We start from the raw sequence: 15,318 nt of genomic DNA, 5'->3' as shown, positions 1-15,318 counted from the left end.
ACTTTAGTTGGTTATGTGTGTTGAAGTTGTGCCAAATGTGAGGAATTTGTGTGTTTTCTGTGTGCAGAGATTAAGGCGCAGCAGGACAAAGATGGGCCTTTTGTGGGGGTGAACATCGGCACAGATGTCTCGAATTTGCTCTCGGCAGCAGATTTGGTTGCTTTTCTGCAATTACAAAAGATAAACCATGTCAGGCTCTACGATGCTGATGCTCAAATTCTCAAGGCGCTTGCCAAAACCAAGATTAGAGTCATTGTCAGTGTGCCCAACAACCAGCTTCTTGCTATTGGCTCCTCCAACGCCACCGCCGCCACCTGGATTGGCCGCAATGTGGCCGCCTACTATCCTGACACTCTCATCACTGGCATTGCCGTTGGTGATGAAGTTTTGACAACTATTCCTAGTTCAGCCCCTTTGCTTATGTCTGCGATTGAGTCGCTCTACAGTGCTCTTGTGGCTGCAAATTTGCATACACAAATCAAGATTTCGACTCCCAGTTCTGCTTCCATAATTCTTGACCCGTTTCCACCTTCCCAAGCCTTCTTCAATCAGAGCTTAAGCCCTGTTATAACCCAATTGCTGCAGTTCTTGTCCAGGACCCAGTCACCCCTGATGATGAATTTGTATCCTTACTATGTTTTTATGCAGAACAAAGGGGTTGTGCCTTTAGATAACTCTCTATTCAAGCCCTTGACGCCCTCTAAAGAAATGGTTGATCCGAATACTTTGCTGCACTATACTAACGTTCTTGATGCCATGATCGATTCGGTGTATTTTTCTATGAAGAATCTCAATGTTACTGATGTGGTAGTACTTGTCACGGAAACCGGTTGGCCTTCGAGGGGGGACTCTAAGGAGCCTTATGCGACAATTGACAATGCAGATACATATAACTCGAACTTGATTAAGCATGTTTTTGATCGGAGTGGGACACCATTGCACCCCGAAATTACTTCTAGTGTGTACATATATGAGTTGTTCAACGAAGATTTGAGGTCGCCTCCGGTGTCTGAGGCAAATTGGGGCCTTTTCTATGGGAACACGACTCCGGTTTACTTGCTTCATGTGTCCGGAAGTGGTACATTTTTGGCTAATGACACTACTAATCAAACGTATTGCATAGCTGCGGACGGCATAGATGCCAAGACGTTGCAGACTGCTTTGGACTGGGCTTGTGGACCGGGAAGGGCGAATTGCTCAGAGATTCAACCAGGGCAGAGTTGCTACCAGCCCAACAATGTGAAGAATCATGCCTCATATGCATTTGATAGCTATTATCAGAAGGAAGGGAAGTCTTCTGGTTCTTGTGACTTCAAGGGTGCTGCAATGATCACCACAACTGATCCTAGTAAGTAAATTTTTGCACCTTTGTTAATGTTACATTTACAGATTTGTTAGAAGAAATGGAAGTGGTTGCAACTCTATGTTTAGCTAGTAATTTCTGCATATATATGGATTCTTGAGTATTAAGCTGTGATGGATAATGTGAGTGAAACTACAATAATCCTTGCCTGAGGACACAATATGAGAAAACGAAATTTTCTTGATTCTTATGAGCAATCGAAGCCCACTCTTGTCTCGCATTAGACAACTCCTCCAGTTGAAAATCAGGACATATAGGTGTCCACCTGCCAAGAAACGGATCACATTGTCTCATTTGAAATTGGAGGAGGCTGGAAAACACTGAGGCATACTGATCTGCTTGAATTTAGCTCTTTCTGTGGTTTCATTTGGGTAAACTGTTGTCCAGAATCCCAAATTCTGCTGTAAAATATTTTTTCTTAGCCCACTCTGGAGATATTTCTTTTAACAAGTAATTTCAATTTGTGGCTCCACTTCTTTCATCAACTCTGTCTCCTGAAATATGCTTTTTTGTTTGTGGTGATGGTTGCAGGTCACGGGAATTGCATATTTCCTGGAAGGTATGCATTATTTATGTGCTTTTTCGTACTACATTGTCGATTTCTTCTGCAATTCCCTATGAATAAATGGCATTATGAGAGCATACTTATGTTCAATTCTTTTTATCTTGTTATGTTTTAACTGCGAATATGCACTGATAACATATGCATGTACAATAATATTAAATGATGCAGCAAAATTGTGAGCAATAAGACAAGCCAGGTTGTGAACTCAACACAAGCAAGTGGAGCTGACAGGGTTAGAGTTATGGGCTTCAGTTTCACGCCAATATGTGCTGTTGGGAAGGCTTTGTACTTGCTTTCGGGCGTCGTTTCTTGTTTGTTTTGTCAATTATTCCTTTGATGATCAAGTGTAAAGGGTATGAATAATAATAAGATAGTGAGTGAAGGTTTTGGGTAGATGAAGAAATACCTCTGTTTTGCTCATAATAATGTAGAAGAAGGTGTTGGATCATGTTTCAGTATGTGCATGTGGATGGGTATTTGTGTAGGGGGAGATCACTTATTTTTTGATGCTTCATTTGTAAAAGCTGTTGTATTTTGGACTCATTTATTATTCTTGGAGAAGAAAAGCGCTATTTTTCTTGATTGGTGGATTCAGATTGTCAATCGGCCACATAGCAACTATAATTAAACTTGTTGTGTGATGGATAACTCTATTTAAATTGTACACTAATTGATTTGAATTAAAACTTACTTTATGCAGATTGTCTTTAAGAAATTGCTGCGTTTGTCAGTCGCTCATGTAACAACTAGCGTTCAACTTGTCATGTCATTGATATATCTAATACGAATGGCTGCGTGCATGCACTTGTGGTACTTAATCTATCTAATTTATTTCATTGGAATGAAATTTAGAATTTGTTAATAGAGCAATCTAACCCGAATCCGTTTAATAAAATTATTATTATTATTATGAATTTAAAATCCTTAAATATCTAATCCACATTTTGGTCCAACGCAATAATACTTTAGGACTCTCAATTCAATTTATGATAATGGACTTCAAATAAAACCAATAATATTTAAATTGTGAAAATTGAAAGGGAGGCACTTTCCTATTCCATTCCATGAATCCCATTCCCACATCTTCCCACCCACCTAAGCTTGTCCTGTGAAGCGCCAACATATGATGATTTCAATTTCAAAATTGGTAATACCTTCGTTTCCAAACAGAGCGCAGTCGATCCTCTTCCCTTTTCGTTTCCCCCGTAGAATATTTGGTAACCCCTTGAAAACCCTTTCAGAAATGTCTTCCTGGACATGCTCTATGTGCACATTCATCAATCCACCCTCCCAAAAATCACACTGCGAAATCTGCCTCTCCGCACAACCGCAACCCGCCATCGTATCATCATCGACGACGACATCTTCGCCATCATCAAAACCTATGTGGTCATGCGCCTTGTGCACTTTCTTGAACCCGTATTCCTGCACGATTTGTGAAATATGTGGCAATAGGGCTTCCGCTTCTCTACTATCCACTCTTGAACTCGACGATGACGATCTTGGGAACGCGCAGTTGGGTTCTTCCGTTGGCAGCGTTTTCATGCCCTTGCGAACTTGTAGCAGTGCGAAGAAAGGAAATGGCGAGAACCCAGTTGGTGGTGGTGATGATACGGGTCCTTCTGGTGAGTCAAAGGGAGTTGTGCTGCGCCGAGATTATTGTAACTTGGGAAATGGAGAGAGACAATACATGGGTGATGATGGTAGCGGAAAGGTTGATGCTGGAGGAAATAAGGGTTTGTCTGCAGTTTTACAGCCTTGCATTAATAAGAGAAAAGATAGGGAGGTTACAGGTGTGGAGGCTAGTGGAAGTACAGCCGGTGGTTCTTGCGGGTTTAGGGCTGTCAAGGCTGCGAATCAGGCGGTTCAAGTTAAACCTGGGGGTATATTTTCCATGTTCTCTTAATGATTCTGGATTTTTGTTTGTGGCCTTCTGGATTTTTGGCAGAACCGATATGTCACTGCTGTATATATAAAAATTGAATTTTTTAGTTTTATATGTAGTATTATTGGTAAAAGTTTACTAGCCATCTTCAATCCTCAAAAACTAAGAGAAGAAGAGAAAAGAGAGATCCCGCTGCTGAAAATGACTTTCGTAGTTCACATGTAATGTCTAAAGGTATTGGCTTTAATTATATTCTTATCTTACCTAGTTTGTTTCCTGGAAATACAGAGACTTTGTTTTGCAGAATCAACAACAGCCGTGTAATGTGTTCTTAGGACTAGGACTTCTCCTGGAATCAGAGTTCCACGAACAATTGATCATATTGTTGAGTTGGTACATCGAAAATTAAATGTAGCACCATACAATATTTGAAGGAGCTGAATAGAGTAAAAGTTGCTGTATGGAGAATTATATATATATGCTACACATGACCATTGCGTGCTTTACTAAAACTACAATCAATCTGCTTCTTCTTCGTATCATTCTTGATTATTCTTTGTGTTTGGAAGGTTTGAAGAGTTAGAATTCCAGATATCATTTAAGCTAACTCACAAGGATTAGTTGAATTATTTTAGGTACTCATGTTTGGACCTCATATGAAATTTATTCAGTGTTTTGATTTATATTTGCCTTTTCTTTTACATGATAATTTTCTATTATTAGGATGTGAACTTATGATGTTAACAATGCTGTGCAGCCACATCAGGTGAGACACATCCGTCTTCAGAATGTAAAACATGGAAGTTTTTGAGCTATAATGTGTGGTTTCGTGAAGATCTTGAGATGCACAAGAGGATGAAAGCATTGGGCGACCTTATTGAATCGCATTCGCCCGATGTTATGTGTTTTCAGGTTTTTTCCAATCTTTTTATTAAGTTGATTCGGGATTTCATAAATTCTCATCCCTGCTGCCTTTTTGTCTTGATACTTATGCTTATGTGATTCTACAGGAGGTCACTCCCAGTTTTTATGGCATTTTCCAGAAATCTAGCTGGTGGAAGCGATACTGCTGCTCAATTCCAGACGAGACGGCATTTCCAGGAGCATATTTCTGCATGCAGGTGATATAAAATAAAAGGTCAAACCAGTATATAAAAAAAATGTCAAAAGAATGTCTACAAGCAGTGATACATAATAACACTGTTGCATGTATAGGATCTGTTCTTCTTTTACATTACTGCATGGCAATGGAAGCAAGCATTGATAAATTTGTGAAAGTGATACTAATTCATATTCTGCGAATATCTCTGTATTGGTATCTTATTCACACTGTTGAAAAAAATCTTTTGCAGTTATCCAAACTGCCGGTTAAATCCTATAGCTGCAAACCCTTCCATAATTCTATCATGGGACGAGAACTTTGTGTTGCAGAAGTTGAAGTGCAACCAGGTATCACCATGGTTATTGCTACCAGCCATCTGGAAAGTCCTTGCCCAGCACCTCCAACATGGGATCAGATGTTCAGCAAAGAACGTGTGGCTCAGGCCACTGAGGCAGTGAGGTTTCTGGAGAAAAATCAAAACGTAATCTTTTGTGGGGACATGAACTGGGATGATAAATTGGACGGTCCTTTTCCTTTACTTGATGGATGGGTGGATGCTTGGACAGAGCTAAGGCCTGGAGAAGTTGGATGGACGTATGACACAAAATCAAACAAGATGCTGAGTGGCAACAGAACTCTGCAAAAACGTCTGGATCGATTTGTTTGCAAATTGAAGGATTTCAAGATAAGTGAAATTGAAATGATAGGTAAAGATGCAATTCCAGGTGTATCATACATCAAGGAAAGGAGGGTGAAAGGCCAAGTGAAGGAGCTAGTGCTTCCTGTTTTACCAAGTGATCACTATGGAATGCTTTTAACTATCTGTCCCAGTGATTCTACTTAGTACTGTTGCCTCCACAGAGAAGTTTAGTCATTTTGGCCCTTAAGCCTTTTCCTTCTCTAAATGCTGCATATCTTTTGTGTGCCTATAACAGAGTCGGTAAGAAGGACCCGAAAACTTCTGCTGAGCAGCATTATGTTGATGTAAAAACTTCTCCTGTAGAATGATATCAGTGTGGAGTTAATATTAAGCATCACCAAAATCACTTGTCAACTCATCATGAGCATCTACAATTGTATATAGTAATGATTGGAATATGTATAATGGCTGGGTGCTGTAGCTGATCCTGGTTTAGTGTCAGTCATCACGGGCACAATGAATCGGTCTTTATCTGTTTTCTCCTGCAGCAAGCAGCTCCCTAGTAGTACTGAAATTTGAGTTGTATTTTTCCTTGAGAATGACAAAGTTAGGAGAGTGTAGTAGGTCTTATCCAAATAGGACAGAAGAGGAAGAGGAGGGTTGGCATTTTGTTAGAGTGAGCTAACATCACGAGTCCTCACTTAATTTATGTCAGTAGGAAGGAAGGATTGTTTATTATTTACAGTTTTCTGTTTTGTTTTATTGAGATGCAAGTAGTAGCTATTGCACAGCTGGTGGCATGTGCATTGTGAAGCCGCCTTCACTTCTTGCCTCCCCAATTCATACTAATCACAAACACCAACCCCCACTCTTAACTACTTCTTCAATTTCCACATATCTCTATCTTTTTCAACTCTTTTAAAAATTTATAATGGATTTTTTAAGAAGAAATCTCTAAGAATTATAAATAAGAGTTTATATATTTATTTGAAAATACAAACGTTAATGAATTTGTTATTTATTTTTAAAATTTTGACCAGATCTTTTTAGTTATTTTTTACAAACTTATTATATTCAAATATTTTTTTCTTTTAAAAAAAACTAATATGTTTATGTTAAAATATAATATCTTGTAATTCATAAGGCATTCTGTTCCAAATTCTTGTTTATGTAAAAATTCCAATTTCTCTGCGCATTATGATTATTCAATCAATTAAAAGATGATACAAATAAATGATGGGGTTTGATTTCATGTACTTTAGTTTTTGATAGTCACCGTCGCCTTAATCATTATAGACATGTTCTTAGATCTATTACCCCCCCCATATATGAAATTAATAATTTCTACATTAATTGGGATCATAGGCTTTTGCCCACTTTGTCCACATATGCATGTGCAATTCCGCACCAATCAATGCGAGATTTGGTCATGGAACCTACAAACTCAACTCTCTCATTACTATGTCTCACGTTCTAACCACTTCTATTTCTAGCTTCTGCTAAAATAAGGGATTATCTCAATTGTTAGATATATTAATTATTAATATTTAATCATTATAATTTATGGATAATTCAATACGATAGCAAAAAAAAAAAAAAACATTCTAAATCTTAATTTTGCTATAAATCATTATAGAAAATACACAAGTTTTTATAGAAAGAAGCATATTATATACTTTTTTTGTTTTTAATAATTTAAATTTTTAAATGAGACGAGATTCCCACTAATATGAACCTTACCCTTTTGTGTCCATTTTTAGATGACTGTTTGTATCCTTCCTTCACTTTAATTTAACAAGTTTTTAGACTGTAATTAGAAATTTAATAATGTCACTAAGTGTAATGAGGATCTGTAGCTCAGATTAAATTTGATTCAATTACAGTATTTATTTATTATAACTGAATTCGAATAGATTTTTAATTTGAATAATATCATAAATCAGAGTAACAAATTAATTGGCATGTACTAGTAAGTAGTAATTAAAAATTTCGATTCTCCTGAGAAAAATTTACTATAATAAAAGCTGGCAGAGATAGTACTATAGTTCTAGGGGTTGTAGGAGGAGGCAGCGGCACGTGACAGTGGCAAATGCGTCATTTCAGCCGCAAGCACACAGAGAAACTATTCTTATTGCGCGGTGAGGAATGGAACAGAACAGGAACACCATATTTCACTTCACTCCCCCAGTCCTACTATATAGTTGTTCCTCCGTTGGACCCCCATTGCCTTTTATTTTCTTTCCCATCTCCTTTGATCTTTTCCTCGATTTGCATACAAAGAGGAAAAGACCCACCACTTTTTCCTATTTACGGAAACAGAAGAGGGAGAAATACATTCTTGATTCTTGAACAAAGTGTTGAAGCAAACAGCACTATGAGAGACTTCACTTCTCTCATCACTGTTCTGTCACTGCTGCTTGTTTTACATGCCGTTAATGGCGACAACCCTTACAGATTTTACACTTGGAAAGTCACCTACGGTGATATTTATCCTCTGGGAGTCAAGCAACAGGTGCTAAGTGCTAACTGCTTTCTGCTCTGTTTTCTGTGTTGCGTTTCTTGAATGTTGTTGGGATTGAAGTTGAGGAAATGTGGTGGTGCAGGGAATCTTGATAAATGGGCAGTTTCCGGGGCCGACGATTGACTGTGTTACCAATGACAACTTGATTATCAGTGTTTACAACTACTTGAATGAGCCATTTCTCATTTCTTGGTATGCAAACTCTTTAATCTTTACTGTTTCCGCCATTCTTGTTGCTGTTTAGTGTTAAATGGGAGGCCGTTCCTTCTGCTGCTCCACAATGCATTGTATGCCAAATCTCAGCTTACGATTCAGAATGTACTTAGATCTATTCTGTTTCTCTGTTTCCTTATAAGCTGGCACTAATGTACCCAAGATTTGAGGTTTAGCTCAGGATATGAATCCCCAGCTGTTTAATCTGTTGAAAGGATTCATATGATTTGATGTGAACATTTCCTGAACGAGATTTCTCAAAGGGCTGCTACAGACAAAATGGGTAGTTCTTATCAGATTCCATTATTGTTGGGAGTTTTATCTATTTAAAGCTGCTCTTTGAAGGAAATAATGTTATAAATTTATGGAGTTCAAGTGGGAAGTCTATTGAGCATATGACATGTTGCCACTTTGCACGTGACGGCTAGATCTATGGATCTCAGTTTTATTTTTTTCTTAATAAGCATGTATTTAAATAAACACCACCACACAGAGATACAAGTGTCCTGCTTATGTACTTACAGACTAAATGTGCATCATTTATTAGTTCGACCTCTTGGGGAATTAAAGGGTCTTGAATATTATGTCTAAAATCTGCAATATGTACTAAAGCAAGACCAGTTTCTTTTCTTAGCTTGAAGAATTAATATTTATGTTACTGAGTCTTGAAACGTAATTATCGTTAGATACAGACAGTACAACGTAAGCGAGAGTATCAAATGTCTCAGATGCAATATGTACGAAGGTTTCACAGTTGAGCAGCTATACCAGAATTCCTGATTTCGGTCATTATTTGCAGGAATGGATTGCAGCAGAGACGAAATTCCTGGCAGGACGGAATGTTTGGCACCAGCTGCCCAATCCCGCCTGGGAAAAACTTCACTTATGCCCTTCAAGCAAAAGATCAGATTGGAACCTATTTCTACTTCCCATCACTTGCACTCCATAAGGCTGCTGGAGGATATGGTAGCATTAAAGTCTACAGTCGTCCTCGTATTCCTGTACCTTATCCTACTCCTGCTGGGGATCATGTCGTACTTGCTGGGGACTGGTTCAAGAGAAGTCACAGAGTAAGTCATTGTTTGGCCCTTGGTGTTAACATAAGTATTTGAGTGGGGAGTTGAGAAAGGCACTGTATTTTCCCATAAAATTGATTTCCTAATTTCATTCTTCCAGCAATTGAAGTATTTCTTGGATGGTGGTCACAATCTTCCCTTCCCTGATGGGCTTATCATAAACGGGCGTGGTTGGAATGGATATACATTCAATGTTGATCAAGGTGACTCAAGTTTTTAATCAACTACTGTGATTACAAGTTCTGGTATATATACTTGTTTTTCCTGCCAACTTTTTCATCCTTATCAATCCAAAGATTCCTCTTGCAGGCAAAACATACAGGTTCAGGATATCCAATGTTGGGCTTGCAACTTCCATTAATTTCAGAATCCAGGGACACACCATGAAACTGATAGAAGTAGAAGGATCACACACGCTCCAGACTACCTACTCGTCCCTCGACGTCCATCTAGGACAGTCTTACTCAGTCTTGGTGACAGCTAACCAGCCAGCAAAGGACTATTACGTTGTAGTATCATCACGATTCACCTCTAAAGTGCTTACCACCACTGCTGTTCTCCATTACCGTAATTCATTTGCAAAAGTTTCTGGTTACCCCCCCGGTGGACCTACCACAGAGATTGATTGGTCTCTCAACCAGGCTAGATCTATACGGTACTATGTTTCACCCGCTAGATAGCTCTTAATTTTTCACCTGAAAATGATTTTTGTATGAAAATTTTGAATTAGTGACTACTACTTGAAGAGAGTATACTAGCTATGGAATAGCAGGAAGTAAAGATCCTTTTATAGTCAAATTCTTACTTGGGTGTTCTTCAATCAGTTGGAACCTGACGGCGAGTGGACCCAGACCGAATCCACAAGGCTCCTACCACTACGGACTGATCAAGCCTGCTAGGACCATTATTCTTGCCAACTCTGCTCCGTATATTAATGGCAAACAGAGATATGCTGTCAACGGTGTGTCGTATGTATCCCCAGACACTCCCTTAAAGTTGGCTGATTACTTCAATATCGGAGGGGTCTTCAGCGTCGGGAGTATCCCCGACAGACCTAACTGGGGAAATGGCTACCTCGCAACCTCTGTGATGCATGCTGATTACCGGTCTTTTGTAGAAATCGTGTTCCAAAATTGGGAGAATACTGTCCAGTCATGGCACATCGATGGATATTCTTTCTTTGTTGTTGGGTGAGTTTATACTCAACTCCATAAAAATTCATGTAAGGTAATCATGCTTTCTTGATTCGCTAACTCTGTGCAAATGGAACAGAATGGATGGTGGACAATGGACTCAAGCTAGCAGATCTCGCTACAATTTGAGAGATACAGTTGCTCGTTGCACTGTTCAGGTGTGTAGCAGCATTTATACTTCAAGATACCACTCCCTAAACATCAAATGTACCTTTTTTGCATTATTTTTCAACTTATTTTTGGTCCCTTGTGTTGGTCTAAATAGGTGTACCCGAAATCTTGGACTGCAATCTACATTGCTTTGGACAATGTGGGAATGTGGAACATAAGATCTGAGGACTGGGCAAGGCAGTATTTGGGTCAGCAATTCTACCTAAGAGTTTACACCTCATCCAAATCATGGAGAGATGAACTTCCAATTCCAAGGAATGCTCTCCTTTGCGGCCGAGCAAGAGGACGTCATACTAGACCTCTTTAAATATGCACAGTTTAAACCGTCACGAAAGGGTGACCGGGCAACAAACATGGCATTTAGGAAAGCAAATGTCGGTTCAGGCAGCTCAACTTGAGCCGTGAGTTATATTATATTCAACATCTTCACAAATTTTCTGATTTTTTCTTTCTAGTTACCATTATCTTGATGGAACGATGTATTTCATGATTTTATTCTGCAAAATGTTCCTATTATCAAATTTGCTTTAGAATATCTGGTGTGGGGTTTCCGGCTGCTTGATATAATATTAAGCAACTTATGTTAAATGCATGAGCAAGCTAGTTTTAATTTCAAATCACACCAAACACAATGCCTGATTATGCAGCAATAAATTGACATATTTCATGTGAGCCAACAAAATTTCACCATATTACTTTCTCAACGATAACAAATTCTTGAACAACTAGGATGGAATGAATCATCTGGATTGGTTGATAAAGAGTTAGTCTGTGCCAAGATTAGGTGTGGTTGTGTTAGGCTTTGGCCAAGCACAGAGTTTGAATGACTACTTACCTCTACTTCATCAAATTTTCCTGAACTATCCCACAACGTTTGCCAGTCTATATAAACCAAACTATCTCAACCCTCTATTCTCATCCAGCACCCACTCCATTAATACTCAAACAAGATGGCAACCAAGATTTTATCTCTAGTGGTGATTGCAGCATTTGCCACTGCCATTAATGGCAGATACTTACCTGTCGAGAACCCTGGAGCTGGAATGGAAACGGCGTTCTTTCATCAGCACTTGCCTCCTTTCGGCGGGGCTTTTGGTGGATTCAGAGGTGGCGCTTGGCCTGGCTTCGGCGGTGTGGGCGCAGGGTTTGGTAGTAGCGGCGGAATGGGCGGTGACTTGGGTAGTGGATCAAGTTTTGCTGGTGGAGCTGGAGATGAAACTGGGAGTGGTGGCATTGGAAGGGTTGTAAGTGGTGGAGGCGTGGGCGGTGATACACTTGGTAGTGGAGTTGAAGGCGGAGTATTGCCTTGAAAGCCGGCATTAGAATTCCTTTTCCACTAGTAAAAAGTTTATTTACATGGCGATGTAATGCCATTAGTAGGCGCGTGAAATTGCAAGACCATGTAAACCTTTATAAAAATAAAAATACATATTTTTCATTTAAAACACCAACAAACGTCCATCCTCCCTAAAATGCTCCACTGTTCAAGAGATTGTTTATTTCATCGAATTATTATTAAAATCTAAAAGGTCAAAGCAGAGCAGGAAAATAAAATAGAACAGAGTAAATGGGCCCAAATGGTGAAGCCCAACTAATTGTTCAGCCCATCTTAATTTACAAAAACCCTAATTCAGCCCATATCTGAAGCCCGCTAGCATCTTCTTCTTCTCCGTTAACGCTCACCAACAGACAGGCCACTGCCATTTTTCACTCCAAGCCGCCATCTACCCACAGATACGAGCACCACTCCGATAGAGATAGCCGGCGATGGCGGACGTGGTGCAATTCAAGCTTGAGCGCATGCTCAACGAACTAGAAGACCTAGAGCGGCGCGGTTTGTTCAGCCGCGGAGAGATAGCAGAGATAGTTAAAAAGCGTCGCAAGTTCGAGTACCGCCTCAAGAGGCCGAGTCCCCTAAAGCAAGATTTCTTGGCCTACATAGAGTATGAAAAGCAACTAGACGCCCTCCGACGCCTCCGTAAGAAATCTGTTTTAAGAAAGTCCGGCGGGAAAAAATCGAAAAAGTCCGTCTCGGATTACGCCGGCGTGTCGAGGATTCTCGATATTTACCGGCTTGCCACGAACCGGTTTAAGGGAGATATCCAGCTCTGGTTTCAGTACTTGGAATATTGTCGAGCGCGAGGACATGGAAGGATGAAAAAGGTATTGTTTCTGAAGATTTAACTTTTTATTTTCTCCCTACTTGTATGATTGTTAACTCCTGTAAAGCAAGGAACTTGGCAAGGTAGGACTTAATCTGGATCAATTTTGTACAACTGCACGACTCTTATCATTGCTCTGGAAGTTTACAGTTTTAACATTTTTATCTTTAAGTGACTGCAAGAGAAAATAACGTTTGTCTTTAGCGTAAAAACGAGTTGATACTTTTTGCTGTTTTTCAATATGCAAAATGTATGTGGTGTAGGTACCACGTTACTGGTTTGTTGTCTTCTTTCCTAGTATCTTTCCGTTGGTTTTGGGATTCAACTTTGGAGAGACAACGGGAAGTGATTCAAGTTCTTATTCCATGTGTTATTATTCTAGGCGCTGGCTCAATTGGTTAGATTTCATCCAAAAGTACCTGGTGTCTGGATTTATGCTGCTGCTTGGGAATTCGATAGCAATCTGAATGTTGCAGCTGCCCGTGCTCTCATGCAAAATGGTTTGAGGGCATGCCCAACTTCTGAGGACCTATGGGTAGAGTATCTTCGTATGGAACTCACATACCTTAACAAGTTAAAAGCTCGAAAAGTTGCCTTAGGGGAGGATGAGGGAGACCTAGCTCGTGATCACAGGAAGGCAGATGAGAAACAGTGGAGAGATGAAAACAAGGAACTATTTATGGCCCTCAATGAGAGTGGGGATGCTGACAAGAGATCCGATCTTCAAGATGGTGAATGTGAAGGGAAGTTGGATGTCTTTGGGGAGCATGGCTTGAACATTCTTCAAACTGTTTACAGTGGTGCAGTTGAAGCCATACCTACTTGTTTCAGTGTCAGAACAAGGTTTCTTGAGATACTGGAAGCTACAGACTTGGCTCATTCGGAAGATATGCGAAAAAAGATACTTGAGGACATGAAAAGGGATTTTTCGAAGGACCCACTATACTGGGACTGGCTAGCAAGAGTTGAAATAGCTGACCTAGAAGGCATAAATGCTAAGCAGTTCAGCAAAGCAGTTCAGGTGGTACATTTTTTTTTTCTTTCTTTTTCGTTTTCGTCCATCAACTGCCACAATTCTTTCTTTTCTTTTCTTATATACTAATTATCTGTTGTTGCACTTGGTAGTAACCTTGCACATATGCCCTTTATAGGTTTATGAGGAGGGTATGACGTTTGTACCATCAGCCGTGATGGTTGAGCTTTATGTAAAGTTCCTCATGGATGCAATCTGTGATGAAGATAGGGGTGGAGAAGCTGCCGTGCACTTCAAATCTCATGGCCATACAACTGAACTTGTTTCACATCTTCAGATGGTGTATGAGAAGGCTGAAAGCCTGGGCTGCATTACTGAAGATCTTGCTTGCGAACATGTTTCATTGCTTTTGCAGCTGGGTAAACTGGATGAAGCTAAGTTGCTGATAGAAAAGCTGTGCTCTGGAAAATTTTCAGAAGCTGTGCGTTTATGGACCTTACGTCTTTCCATAGAAATGAGATGCATTCAGAATAAATCTCTTTCACCAAGCAAGGTGGATTTACTATATATCCTTGAACTCCTGAGAAGTATTTTGATGAAAGTTAGAGTTTCAGAAGCAGAAAACCTGTGGGTTATGGTATGCAGAAATTTCGAGTGCTTTATTATCACCATACGTGGGTCTTTGATCTTTTTCGAACTTTATAAAGATTAATGCCCAATGTCCCTGTTTATGTGTGCATTCAGAGCCGTAACTCTTAACAGGCTTTATTACAATGAAACAGGCTTTATTTAACCTCGGTGCTTAAAACTGCATGTGCATGCCTCATACTGTCTATAAGAGATTGGCAGATCTTGGTACAATTTATAAACAACATCTTGGTGTACTAATGGAATTTATTTACAATTTTTTGTTTAGGGGCTAAAGTACTTCGCAAATCAGAGACAATATTTTGACAAGCTTGTGGAGACATCACTTCTTTTATTGGCCAAAGATGGTGGAAGTGATAGTGGGTTTTCACTCTCATCAACAATTGTAAATTATATTCTTCAACGGGATGGAGTTGAAAGTGCAAGAGAGATGTATAAACGGTGGGTTTCTTGTTGCGTTTCTAATTCTTTATTATTTAATGTGGTGATATACCTCCACTCAGCTCTTGGTATTATGGTTTCTCATCTCGTCTTTTCTGTCAACTGCAGATTTCTCGCTTTACCTCATCCAGGACTTGCTATGTATAGAAATTGCATTGAGCTAGAGTTGAACCTTGCATCGACTGGTGAGAAGACTGGTCTTCCTAAAGCTCGGAAGTTGTACGAATCTGCACTTGCAACTTATGATCAAGACGCAAGCCTGTGGCAAGATTATCATTCAATGGAAGTCAAGGTAAATCTTGATCTCTCTCATGTCTGATATGTAGATACACATCATGCAGAGGTAAAAGACAGTTAATTGGGGA

At 39.6% G+C, this 15,318-nt stretch overlaps 5 protein-coding genes across 6 annotated transcripts in view; all 5 read left to right on the top strand.

The window, feature by feature from the left end:
- The window catches only part of LOC105175335 (glucan endo-1,3-beta-glucosidase 1), a 2,909-nt gene extending 399 nt beyond the window's left edge, over positions 1-2,510 (top strand). Inside the window, exons 2-4 of the mRNA XM_011097753.2 lie at positions 63-1,348; positions 1,895-1,922; positions 2,097-2,510. Of these exons, the coding sequence (XP_011096055.1) occupies positions 63-1,348; positions 1,895-1,922; positions 2,097-2,265 (1,483 nt within the window). The 3' untranslated portion in view covers positions 2,266-2,510. The remainder of the gene's footprint in view (positions 1-62; positions 1,349-1,894; positions 1,923-2,096) is intronic.
- On the top strand, positions 2,949-5,973 carry LOC105175334 (tyrosyl-DNA phosphodiesterase 2). Its single transcript, XM_011097752.2, has 4 exons — positions 2,949-3,811; positions 4,571-4,725; positions 4,824-4,934; positions 5,166-5,973. Exons 1-4 carry the CDS (start codon positions 3,052-3,054, stop codon positions 5,757-5,759), a joined length of 1,620 nt encoding a protein of 539 aa, XP_011096054.1. The 5' UTR covers positions 2,949-3,051; the 3' UTR covers positions 5,760-5,973.
- On the top strand, positions 7,715-11,152 carry LOC105175333 (L-ascorbate oxidase homolog). The gene is made up of 8 exons (XM_011097751.2): positions 7,715-8,067; positions 8,159-8,268; positions 9,089-9,359; positions 9,466-9,568; positions 9,675-10,020; positions 10,190-10,555; positions 10,638-10,716; positions 10,824-11,152. The coding sequence occupies exons 1-8, from the start codon at positions 7,930-7,932 to the stop codon at positions 11,034-11,036; spliced, it is 1,626 nt and encodes a 541-aa protein (XP_011096053.1). The 5' UTR covers positions 7,715-7,929; the 3' UTR covers positions 11,037-11,152.
- Positions 11,680-12,039, top strand: LOC105175418 (glycine-rich protein 5-like). Its single transcript, XM_011097853.1, has one exon. The coding sequence runs from the start codon at positions 11,680-11,682 to the stop codon at positions 12,037-12,039; it is 360 nt and encodes a 119-aa protein (XP_011096155.1).
- Positions 12,258-15,318, top strand: part of LOC105175332 (U3 small nucleolar RNA-associated protein 6 homolog) — a 3,604-nt gene continuing 543 nt past the window's right edge. The window contains exons 1-5 of one of the 2 annotated variants that reach the window (XM_011097750.2): positions 12,258-12,892; positions 13,274-13,912; positions 14,043-14,417; positions 14,781-14,953; positions 15,062-15,245. In XM_011097750.2, coding sequence (XP_011096052.1) covers positions 12,497-12,892; positions 13,274-13,912; positions 14,043-14,417; positions 14,781-14,953; positions 15,062-15,245 — 1,767 coding nt within the window. In that variant the 5' untranslated portion in view covers positions 12,258-12,496. Of the gene's footprint in view, positions 12,893-13,273; positions 13,913-14,042; positions 14,502-14,780; positions 14,954-15,061; positions 15,246-15,318 lie in introns of both variants that reach the window. The other variant, XM_011097749.2, reaches the window with a different exon arrangement.

The sequence above is a fragment of the Sesamum indicum genome, linkage group LG12, assembly GCF_000512975.1.
Source record: "Sesamum indicum cultivar Zhongzhi No. 13 linkage group LG12, S_indicum_v1.0, whole genome shotgun sequence".
NCBI classification, from domain to species: domain Eukaryota; kingdom Viridiplantae; phylum Streptophyta; class Magnoliopsida; order Lamiales; family Pedaliaceae; genus Sesamum; species Sesamum indicum.
The sequence above is the reverse complement of the archived record's forward strand: the minus strand, read 5'-3'. Positions and strand labels throughout refer to the sequence as shown.